Genomic DNA, 12,688 nt, shown 5'->3' with positions numbered 1-12,688 from the left:
CAGCGGGTTATACTCAAGTGCTCATGAATAAACTTTCTCCAGGATCGACCACATGTTAGGTCACAAGGCAGATTTCAATAAATAGAAAAATACTGAAATTATAGAAAGAACCTTCACAGATCATAATGGAATGAAACTGGAAATCAGTAATAGAAAGGAAAACATAAATTTTCAAATGTGTGGAGGCCAAACTACACACTCCTAAATAATCAGTGAGTCAAAAAAGAAATCGTAAGTGAAATTAGTAAACATATTGTGACGAATGAAAATAACACAATTTACCAAAACTTAGGGGAGGGAAGTGGACTTGGCCTGGTGGGTAGGGCATCCGTCTACCACATGAGAGGTCCACGGTTCAAATCCCAGGCCTCCTTGACCCGTGTGGAGCTGGCGCACGTGCAGTGCTGATGTGTGCAAGGAGTGCCGTGCCATGCAGGGGTGTCCCTGTATAGGGGAACCCCATGTGCAAGGAGTGCGCACCGTAAGGAGAGCCACCCAATGTGAAAGAAAGTTCAGCCTGCCCAGGAATGGCACCGCACACACGGAGAGCTGACGCAGCAACATGATGCAACAAAAAGAGACACAGATTCCCATGCCGCTGACAACAACAGAAGCGGACAAAAGAAGAACACGCAGCAAATGGACATAGAGAACAGACAACTGGGGCGGAAGTAGGGAGTGGAAAGAGAAGAGGAAAAAAAAACAACTTAGGGGATACTGCAAAGGGAGTTCTGAGAGGGAAATTTATAGCCCTAAATACCTATATTAAAAAGTAAGAGGGTAGTGGATGTGGCTCAAAATGATAGAGCATCTGCCTACCATATTGGAGGTCCAGGGTTCAAACCCAGGGCCTCCTGGCCCATGTGGTGAGCTGGCCCACATGCAGTGCTGCTGCATGCAAGGAGTGCCCTGCCACGCAGGGATGGCCCCCGTATAGGGATACCCCACATGCAAGGAGTGCTCCTGGAAGTGAGAGCCACCCTATATGAAAAGTGTAGCCCGCCCAGGAGTGGTGCTGCACACATGGAGAGCTGATGCAGCAAGATGATGCAACAAAAAAGAGACAGATTCCCAGTGTCACTGAGAATGCAAGCAGACACAGAAGAACACACCGCGAATGGACACAAGAGAGCAGACAACGGGGGGGGGGGGGAGGGGGGGAGGGCGGAGAGAAATACATTAAAAATAAATCTTAAAAAAAAAAGAAAAAAGAGCTAAAATCAAAGATCTAGCTGAACAACTGGAGAAACTAGAAAAATAACCGCAAACTGTTCTCTAAGCAAACAGAAGGAAAGAAATAATAAAGATTAGAATAGAAATAAATGAAATTGAGAACAAAGAAACAGTTAAAATCAACGAAACTAAAACCTTGTTCTTTGAGAAGATCAGTAAAATTGACAAACCCTTAGTTACACCAACAAGAAAAAAAGAGAGAAGATGCAAATAAATACAATCAGAAATAAAAGTAGGGACATTACTACTGGCCCCACAGAAGTAAAAAATATCATAAGAAGATGTTAAGAGAAACTGTATATCAACAAATTGGACAACCTAGGTGAAATAGAGAAATTCCTGGAAATGTACAAACAACCTACATTGACTCTACAAGAAATAAAAGAATTCAACAAGCCAATCACATTTAAGGAGATTGACTCAGTAATCAAATATCTCCCAACAAAGAAAAGTCCAGGACCAGATGGCTTCACAGGTGAATTGTACCACATTTTGAAAGAAATTAACACCAGTCCTGTTTAAACACTTCTAAAAATTGAAGAGGAGGGAAATTATCCAACACATTTTATGAAACCAGCATCACCTTAATACTAAAGCCAGATAAAGATACTACAAGAAAATTACAGCTCAGTCTCCCTAATGAACATAGATATAAAAATTCTCAACAAAATACTTGCAAATAGAATTCAACAGTATATCAAAAGAATTATACATCATGACCAAGTGGGATTTATTTCTGGTATGCAAGGGTGGTTCAACACAAGAAAATCAATTAACGTAATATACGTATTAACAAATTGAAGGGGAAAAAAACCCACATGATTATCTCAATCAAAGTGGAAAAGGATTTTGACAAAATCCAGCATCCTTTCTTGATTAAAAACACTTCAAAAGGTAAGAATAGAAGAAAAATTCCTCAATATGATAAAAGGAACATATGAAAAACCCACAGCCAACATTAAACTCAGTGGGAAAAGGTTGAAAGCTTTCTTCTAAGATTAAGAACAAGACAAGGATGCCCACTGTCAACATTGTAATTCAACATTGTGCTAGAAGTTCTAGCTAGAGCAATTAGACAAGGAAAAAAAGACATCCAAATAAGAAAAGAGAAAGTAAAACTCTCACTATTCATGGAAGACATGATCCTATATTTAGAAAATACTGAAATGTCTACAGACAAAGCTACTTGAGCTAATAAACAAGTTCAGCAAAGTGGTAGAATACCAGATCAACATGCAAAAATCAGTAATGTTTCCGTGCACTAGTATCGAGCAATCTGAGAAGAAGATCAGGGGGAAAAATCCATTTACAATAGCAACAAAAAGACTCAAGTACCTAGGACTCAATTTAACCAAAGAAGTATAGGACCTATAGTAGAATACTACAAAACATTGCTAAAAGAAATAAATGAAAACCTAAACAAATTGAAAGACATTCCATGTTCATGGATTGCAAGACCAAATATTGTGAAGATGTTGTATTAGTCAGCCAAAGGGGTGCTAATGCAAAGTACCAGAAATCTGTTTGCTTTTATAAAGGGTATTTATTTAGGGTAAATAGTTTACATTTACAAGGTCCTAAAGAGTCCAATTCAAGGTATCATAAGAGGTACTTCCTTACCCAATGTCTGTTGCTGTGTTGAAGCAAGATGGTAGGTGATATCTGCAGGCTTCAGCCTTCCTCTTTCCTCTTAAGGCTCCATGGTCCCAGCTTCTTCCACTCTCAGCTGTGGGCTGGCTTAGGGCTCATCTCTCTTCCTCTGGGGCTCATTTCTTTCTGGGCTTAGCTGCTCTGTTCTCTTGACAAGATCAACCGTAAACTATCTGGCTCATCTCCCTTTCTGGGGCTGCAGGATCCTCTGTGTATGTTCTCTTTGTATCTACTACAGTGTTCTTGATTGTGCATCCATTTAGATAGCCCAAAGGGGGGCTGGGACTCAAACTGAATTGCCCTAATGATGTGGTCCAGCCAAAGTCCTAATCTTAACATAATTTAATCAGTCATCTCAGCTGAATCTAATACAACCAAAAGGGTACCACACCCAGAGGAACAGATCAGTTTACAAATGTAATAAATATCTCTTTTTGGAATTCATAAATAATATCATACTACCACAGATGTCAGTCCTACCCGAAGTGATTTATAGTTTCAATGCAATACCAGTCAAAATTCCAACAGCCTACTTTACAGAAATAGAAAGGGAACTACCAAATTCATTTAGAAGGGAAAGTGCACCCAAATAGCCAAAAGCATCCTAAAGAAGAGTGATATGGGAAGAATTTCACTGCCTGACCTTGAAACATGTTACAAAGCTACAGTGGTCAAAACAGCATGGTATTGGCATAAAGATAGGCATGTTGATCTGTGGAATAGAATTGAGAGTCCAGAAATAAACTCTCACCTCTATGGCCAACTGGTTTTCAACAAACCTGCCTATCAAAGCCATTTTAACTGGACAAAACAGTCTCTTCAACAAATGGTACTGGGAGAACCGGAAATCCATAACTAAAAGAATGAAAGAGAACTCCTAGCTTACTCCCTATACAAGAATCAACACAAAATGGATTAGAGAACTAAATATAAAAGCCAGGACCATAAAACTGCTAGAAGACAATGTAGGGAAGCATCTTTAAGACCGTGTGGTAGGTGGTGGTTTCTTGGACCTTATACCCAAAGCATGAGCAACAAAGGAAAAAATAGATAAATGGGACCTCCTCAAAATTAAACACTTTTTTGCACCTCAGAGGACTTTGTCAAAAGGGTGAAAAAGCACCTGATTCAATGGGAGAAAATATTTTGAAATCACATATCCTATAAGAGTTTTATGTCTGTGATATATATATAGATGCTACAACTCAAAAAGAAAAAGAAAAACAACCCAATTTAAAAATGGGCAAAAGACTTGAATAGACACTTGTCCAAAGAAGAAATACAAATGGTGAGGAAAATACATGAAAAAAATTTTCCACATCACTAACAATTAGGGAAATATAAATCAAAGCTACAAGGAGATACCATTTCACTCCTATTAGAATGGCCACTTCTAAAAAGTTGGAAAACTGCAAGTGTTGGAGAGGATGTGGAGAGATAGGAATGCTTATTAACTGTTGGTGGGAATGTAGAATGGTACAGCCACTATGGAGGACTGTTAGTTCCTAAAGATGTGGAATATAGATTTGCCATGTCACCCGGCAATACCACTACTAGGTATATACCCAGAAGAACTAAGTGTAGTGGCACAAACAGACATCTATGTACTGATGTTCATAGTGACGTTATTCATGATTGCCAAAGGATGGTAACAACTCAGGTGTCCATGAACCGATGAATGGATAAACAAATTGAGGTATATACACACTATGGAATATTATTCAACTGTAAGAAGAAACGAAGTAGTAAAACATATGACAACATGGATGAACCTGGAGGACATTATGTTGAGTGAAGCAAGCCAGACACAAAAGGACAAATACTGGGGAATAGGTTTAGCTCAGTGGTTGAGTGCCTGCTTCCTATGTACAAGGTTCTGGGTTCAATCCCAGTACCTTTTTTTAAAAAAAAGAAAAAGGACAAATACTACTGTATGATTGCTCTATTATGAACTAAATATAGTGTGTAAACTCATGGAGTTAATAAGTAGAATCTAGGTCACCAGAAAATAGAATGGGGTTAGAGAATGGAAAGCTGAGGGTTAGTTCTATGCAGAGTTGTTTAAAAAGGTTGTTTTTAAACCTTTGGAAATGAATAGAAATGGTGAAAGTATATCATAGTATTTGTAACTAGCAGTACTATTATATGAGTATGATGTGGTTGAAAGGGAAAGTCTGAGGTCATGTGTATTATTAGAAGGGAAGCTAAAAAATGTAACATGGGACTGTATAGCATAGTAAAACCTCAGGTGAAATATGAAAATCAGTATATTGCATTTATAAGACTGTTTTTCTTTGAAACTGAACATGTATTTTAATATTACAAGATGTTAATATCAGGCAAAAATACAACCAAAGCAAACTATGAACAGTAGTGTATAGAAATATATTAATAATCTTCCATTAAGGGTAAAAAAATTAATGGAACCATAACAAGGAAAAGTAACTGGACATAAGGTACTACATATTGCTTGACTTCATCTATACAAAATACAAATACAAATAAACTAGAGAGATGGAAACAATAGCAGCTGTGTATGGCAGGGGAAACATAGATTGAGAAGTGATTAAGCTTTTTGTTTTTGTTTATTATTATTCAAATAATGAAAATGTTCTAATCATGATTGAAGTGATGATTTCACAACTATGTAATTATACCAAATATCGATTGGACACTTTGGATAGATTGTGTGCTTTATTAATATGTATCAAATTTATTTGTTAAAATAAAAGAGTAATACTAGAGGGGTGTGTAAATCTTTTGCAAATGAATTTATCCTCCTTGCCCTAAGCTAGCCCTTTTAAAATTTCTATTTTTCTTTATTATATTTCTTTTTTTTTTTAAGATTCATTTTATTTATTTCTCCCCACCCCCTTGTTTTTCACTTGCTGTGTCTGTTCGTCTTCCTTGTTCTTTTAGGAAGCATCAGGAGCTGAACCCCAGACCCCTGATGTGGGAGGGAGGTGCCTAATCATTTGAGCCACCTCCATTCCCTTCTTTGTTATGTCTTTCATGTTTTTTCCTCCCGCATCTCTTATGTCATCTTCTTGCGTCAGCTTGCTCTACCTGTATGTCACATCAGCTCTCTGTCTCCTTTAGGAGGCACTGGGAACCTCTGCTTCCTGCTTTGTTGTGTCCCTCATTATGTTTTTTCATCTTGTGTCTCTTGTTATGTTAGCTTACCATGTCTGCCAGTCACGCCAGTTTGCTGTCTTCTTTAGGAGGCACTGGGATCCAAACCAGTGACCTTCCATATGGTAGGTGGGAGCCCAGTCACCTGAGCCACATCTGCTTCCCTTTATGTTTCTTTAAATTAAGCTATATACATAACTTTGACAAAGGATTATTTTACTACTCTGATTTTGTAAGAAGTCTGTATTATTTTTTCTCTTTCAGGTGAAAATGAGTTCTTCAGTACGAAGGAAAGGAAAGCCAGGCAAAGGAGGTGGAAAAGGATCTTCTAGAGGAGGAAGAGGAGGCAGGGGTCACAGCAGTAAATCTCACGGGGGTGGCGGCAGTGGCAGCAGCAGTGGTGGCAACAGAAAGGCCTCAAGTAGGATTTGGGATGATGGAGATGACTTCTGTATCTTCAGTGAATCAAGGCACTCATCCAGGTCATTATACTCTTGGAATGTTCAAATATGGAAACATTATCAGTGTCTAATTTATGGGAGGACAGATGGCTGAGGAGAACAGGAAGAGAAACACCAAGTTAATTTTCCCCTTATTTTGAAACTTGGCAGTCACCCATTTTTTTGCCTTTTCTAAAGGCATGATAGTAAACAACTTTTATTTCTCTGGTAGATTTAAATCTGAAGTTAACTTTGTTAACTCCCACATAACACTGTGAATTGAGTTTAATGCTGTTATTGTACCCAATGTTACTGGGAAAGTATATCTTGAAAATAGTGAAAATGATGAAAATTATTTTAATTTTTCCTTAGGCCTTGAGGGTTCCTGTTAAAATTGAACAGCCCAAACTATTGCCTGTCTTTCTACTTGACAGATTATACATTTTCCAGCCAGATGAGTGAAATCATCACTCGTGTTTTATGTGTTGACCATTGAGAGATGCCATATCCAGACTTACTCATAGTCAACTTTTTTAACAAATCAGTTTTATTGATACATATTAATAAAGCATAAATCCATCCAAAGTGTACAGTCAATGGTATTTGGTAAATTTAAACTGTCTTTTTACATTTTCTGCTGACTTGAGAATCTGACTTCTGAGTTAGTGCAGCTCCATTTGTTCTTCAAAACATAACCATTCATGCATACCTTTCCATGTCATTCATACATGTGGTGTATTATTCCCCCAACCCACCCAATTATTACTACCCTGTTTTAGCATTATGTGTTTGCTGTCATTCATGAGAAATTGTTTTCATCTTTGTTCTGTTAGCCAGATACCACCTTCCACCACAGGATTCCCTGTGTTATACAGCCCCATGCCTCCCCTCCTCACCCCGCCTCCCCCCTCCCTTCCTCTCTTCTTCACTAATCATGAGGAAGTGATCAGACAAATCCAAGTTGAAGAATTCTGCAAGACAGCTGGCCTGAGTTCTTCAAAAGAGTCATTGTCAGGAAAGAAGTGGTGGAACTATTCTAACTTGAGTTTAAAAACAAAAAAAAACATGAAAACAAAGTGTCATTTTTGATTGGATAAATAAGATTTTAAAAATCTGTAAATGACATTATTGAGGCAATTAGGAAATTTGGGTGTGTAATGGTACATTAGGTCATATTGCTGTATCAATATAAAATTTATTGAGAATGATAATGGTATTTGGTTTTATGTAAGAGTGTATCTCTGTTTTTAGGAAATATTTAAAGGTGAAATATCATGATGCCTGCAATTTACATTCAAATGGTTCAGCAACATATGTATATACATCTGTATATAGAGGGAGGCATATATATAGGCATGTATATGGTAAATGTTAATAAGTGGTGAATCCTGGTAAATGGTGTTTATTATACAATTATTCGACATAGCTATCTATTTGAAATATTTCAAAAGAAAAAAATTAAGGGAAATGACAAGTTTTAGGTAACAACATTTCTTTTTAGACGTTGCAACTAAGTGGTTAAAAATCACAATTGATTCTATTTTCTCCTTTACTACTTAGTTTGCAAGGGTGAATGTGTGGTTCTTTTCAAAGTTTTGATAATGTGGTGGACCTTAAATACTGAGAAATTTTCTCCCATTTCCCTAGTTTTGTGCAAATTTATGATAAAACATTCCAAAAGAAATAAACTTAGTGAAGAAAATTAAACTTTAGGGCTTATTATTGTTTTAAATATTTAAAAGAGTTCCTAAAAAATCTAAATTCCAACAGCGAAAGATTAGTGAAAAAAATTTTGGTGTGTATGTATCTATATGTAACCATTTGAAATTATGTTATAGGAGAATATTTAATCTTAGGGAAATGTCAGTATTATTTTGATAAGGGAATAAAGCAAGTTAGAAGAGATTACATATCCTGTGCAATTTTATAAAAAATTTATATGAAGATAGTGTGATTTGGGATGACTTGGTTTTTCTCTGCTTTTCTATAGTGAATATGTGTTTATTTTGTAATCAGGAAATGGTAATTTGGGTGTGTATTTTTAAAATCGGGCTTATATTCACAAGTTAGGTGAGACTCTACTAATTGTTTTCATATTGGCTACCTAAAGTAGAATGAAATAAGCACTCCTTGTATTTGGTATACATTTTTTCCAAGGCCTATGGCACAGAGGGAGTCACATTAGCAGTGTGTCTTCCAGAGGATTCCTAAATTAGTAAAGCCAGATTTAACGATTAAGAATCTGACCAGGTTTTCTCCAGGATTTCCAATATGATGAAGTCTGGTGATTACTCTAGAAAACTGGAGAGTCTCTTCACATTCCTCTTCATCTTTTGTAGATGCTTGACAAGCCTGTTCATGTTGTGTATGTTTAGGGATTCTGAGGACAATGTAAAGGTTCAGTCACAGGTAAATGTGTAATCTTGCTCTCCTGTTCCTTTCTAGGCCTGGCAGCAGTAGCGTAAGCAAAGGAGAGGCTCGCCCCAAACGGAGGCCGGCAGCCAAAGTGCCTCTTCAGACTCTTCATATGACTTCTGAGAATCAAGAGAAAGTGAAAGCTCTTCTCCGAGACCTGCAAGAGCAGGATGCAGATGCTGGATCTGAGTAAATTATTTTACTTTAGCAATTATCTGAGTAAATTATTATATTAAGGAGATGTATTAATAGTTGGAAAACCCTGTGTGTCTTTGAAACACAGTAATACTCATCCTGTTGTGGCCATATAATTAGTTGAAAGCCAAGAGAAATACAGGAATAACTATTCATCCATAGTTGTAGAAGGAGTTTTGCAACATCCATGAGCAACCATATGGATTGACTTTTCATTTTAATTTTTTTCCAGCAGAGTTCTACTATGAATTCAGTATTTGCTTTCTTAATAACCTTCCAAATAAAGCCTTATAGCAAACAAGTTAAATATTGTTCTAGGAACAAATATTGAGTTGATCAGATGATGTCTAAAGATAATACTTCTCATGGCCATCTGCCTAAGAGAAATACTTTTTTCTTTCTTTTTTAAGGTAAATGTTTTTATTTGTTTTTTTTACTATTTTTTTTCTTTATTAGAGAAGTTGTTGTGGGTTTATAGAACAATCATGCATATACCTCCCCACCACTGTAAGTTTTGATATGCTGTCTTTTCATTTTTGCTGTTGTTGTTGTTGTTGTTTGTCTTTTCATTTTTATTTGCCTCAAGGTAATGCCTAATTTTGCTTCTGATTTTTAAAGAGAGATATTTCACTCTTTAATCCATTGGTTGTTTAAGAGTGTATTGTTTAGTTTCCACATATTTGTGAATTTCCCCTTTCTCTCTCTGTTATTGATTTCTAGCTTCATTACATTGTGGTTGGAGAATATACATTGTATGGTTTCAGTATTCTAGAATTTATTGAGAACTTGCTTTGTGACCCAACATATGGTCTGTCCTGGAGAATGGTCCATGTGCACTTCAGAAGAATGTGTATTCTGTTTTCAGTGGGTGCAGTGTTCTAGATATATCTGTTAGGTCTAGTTGGTTTAGTGTATCATTCATTATTGATCTTGTGACTGAATGTTTTATTCATTATTGAGAGTGGTGTAGTAAAGTCTCTTACTATTAATGTAGAATGGTCAATTTCTCCCTTCAAATCTGTCAGTATTTGCTTCATATATTTTTGGGCTCTGCTGTTAGGTGCATATATACTTATAATAGTTACATTTTCCTGCTGAATTGTGCCCTTTATCATTATGTAATGAACATATTTGTCCCTCGTAACTGTTTTTGACTTAAAAGTCTATTTTATCTGATGTTAGTATAGCCTCTCCAGCTTTCTTTAGGTTACTACTTGCATGATATATTTTTTCCATATTTCACCGTCAGCCTACATGTATCTTTGACTTTAAGGTGAGTCTCCCGGAGGAAGCATATAGTTAAGTCATGCATTTATATCCGTTCTGCCAGTGGTGTTGTACCATATTGAGTACCTTGTATCTGGATGTATTTTTCATCTGTTGTTCTTGTGATTGAAATAGGGTTAAAATTTAAAATCCTAAATATATAACAATTATATTTGGTTTGATGCCAATTTAACTTCAGTAGCATGCACATATACTTTTCTACTACCCCTCTGTACCCCACCATTTTTTTGTACTTTGTTAACCATTTATCTCTTCGTACTCTGTATGTCAAAAAACCTAGATTTATCATTACATTTTTTCACTTAAAAAAGTTTTATTGAAGTATATCATTCATACATGAACATACATTAACAGTAAGTGTATAGTAAAAGTTGTGAACTTACAAAACAAACATGCATGTCATCGTAAAGGGCTCCCATACATCACCCCACCTTGCATTGTTATGAAACATTGGTTACAAACTGTGAAAGAGCATTATTAGAATATTACTATGAGGGGAGCCATTGGCTCAGTGGTTGAGTGCTGGCTTACCACATACAAGGTCCCAGGTTCAATCCCTGGTCTCAGTACCTTTAAAAAAAAAAATTTACTACAAACTATAGGCAATATCTTACATTTGGTGTATTTTTCCCCAACCCACTCAATTATTAACACCCTGTATTAGTATTCTATATCTATTATAATTCATGAAAGAATATTCTCATATTTGTTCTGTTAACCACAGTCCCTCTTCTACCACAAGACTCACTGTGTTATACAGTCCCATGCTTTGTATAAGCCATTCAAATTATATACTCATTGGCTCTCATTTTTATCAGAGTTGTGCTGTCATCACCTCAGTCAATTTTAAAACATTTTCATTACTCCAAAAGGAAAAATCCCATATTCCTACCACCCTTTTGTTGTCCCTTAGAATTAATATAAGGAAAGTGGAAGTGGCTCAAGCCATTGGGTGCCGCCTGAAAAAAAAAAAAAGACGATGAGCAGACACAGAGAGCACATAAATAGATACAGTGAACAGACAGCAAATGCAAAACAAGGAAGGGGGAAATAAATCTTAAAAAAAAAGAATTGATATCATCTTTGCCATTGCTGCAAAAATATTACATTATTACTGTGAACTATTGTCCACAAGTTACATTAGTTGTAATTTTCCCATGTATCACTGTATTTGTAACACTTTGTAAAAGAAGAGCATTCTTGACAGGACAGTGAGGAGCTGGGAGTTGTCCGCCACTGTGCGGGGAGCAATGCCCAGGCCATGCTGTGATCTGAGCCTGCCCAGCAGAGGCTGGCAGTGGGAGTGAGCAGGAGCCTGAGGGCGAGGAGCCACTGCCCCAACTGCAGTGTCACCATTGTTCAGCTGGGTGGCCAGGTGCTCCATCAGACAGACAGGGAAGATTGTCCACTAACAGGAGCTCCATTGCTCATCCAAGTTTGATGACATGTTCGCCAAGAAGTTTGAGGTGCTCTTTTGTGGCCGAGTAATGGTGGCTCATAAGAAGGTCCCACCAACACAGATAGACAAATGCATCGAGAAGTTCAATCACATCAGTTGCAGGGGGAAAGCAGAATTTGACTTGCTTTCCCAGAATTCTGAAACCACAAGTAGTGCGGGAGGATTTTCCTTAAACAGATACATTTCACTTTGTGTTCCAGACAGTGGGCAACAAGGAGCAGAGCCAGAAGCATATGCAGAAATCCCTCTCCCAGCCTGGAATTTGTTCTTTGGCCTTTAAGAAGGAATTTCACAATGAGAACGTAGAAGTAGTAGTTTATTCAGTTCTTTTGAAGAAAATGACATTGAGAACCACCTTATTGGTGAGCACAATATTGTGTAGCTAACAGATACTGTGGAAAATCAAACTGTGCTTCTCATGATTGACCAGTCTGAGGCTTACCTCATTAGTCCTAACACCAAAAAAATAGTGTTTGAGAAAAATTTTAAGGGGATATCCTTTTGCTGTCAGGCATTAGGCATTTGGATCACTTTGGGTTTATCTGCCGAGCGTCTTCAGGAGGTGGAGGCTTTCTTTTTGTCTGTTATGTATTTCAGTGCACAGATGAAACTCTGGACAGTGAAATTATGATGAGTCTGAAACAGGCCTTCACAGTAGTGGCCATATAACAGACTTCTTAGTCACTGGCTTGGCTGTGCAAGGGGTGTCCTGTGCAGTGCCTACACGTGCTCTGTGAAAGAATAAAGGGAATGAATACTTCCAAAACCAAACTAGAACTGCAGAAACACCTGAGAGCATTAACTAATCAGGAGTGTAGCAGTTTGATATGGTTATGAATTCTAAAAATAGATACTGGATTATGTTTGTAATCTGGTC

General features: G+C 37.1%; 1 protein-coding gene across 2 annotated transcripts in view; it reads left to right on the top strand.

The window, feature by feature from the left end:
* DHX57 (DExH-box helicase 57) overlaps positions 1–12,688 on the top strand; it is a 131,209-nt gene that overhangs the window by 12,524 nt on the left and 105,997 nt on the right. For both annotated transcript variants that reach the window (XM_004451251.4, XM_004451252.4), the window contains exons 2-3: positions 6,280–6,497; positions 8,901–9,059. In XM_004451251.4, the coding sequence (XP_004451308.2) occupies positions 6,286–6,497; positions 8,901–9,059 (371 nt within the window). In that variant the 5' untranslated portion in view covers positions 6,280–6,285. The remainder of the gene's footprint in view (positions 1–6,279; positions 6,498–8,900; positions 9,060–12,688) is intronic.

This window comes from Dasypus novemcinctus, chromosome 17 (assembly GCF_030445035.2).
Source record: "Dasypus novemcinctus isolate mDasNov1 chromosome 17, mDasNov1.1.hap2, whole genome shotgun sequence".
Taxonomy (NCBI): domain Eukaryota; kingdom Metazoa; phylum Chordata; class Mammalia; order Cingulata; family Dasypodidae; genus Dasypus; species Dasypus novemcinctus.
This window is presented reverse-complemented; position numbering and strand designations above follow the sequence as displayed.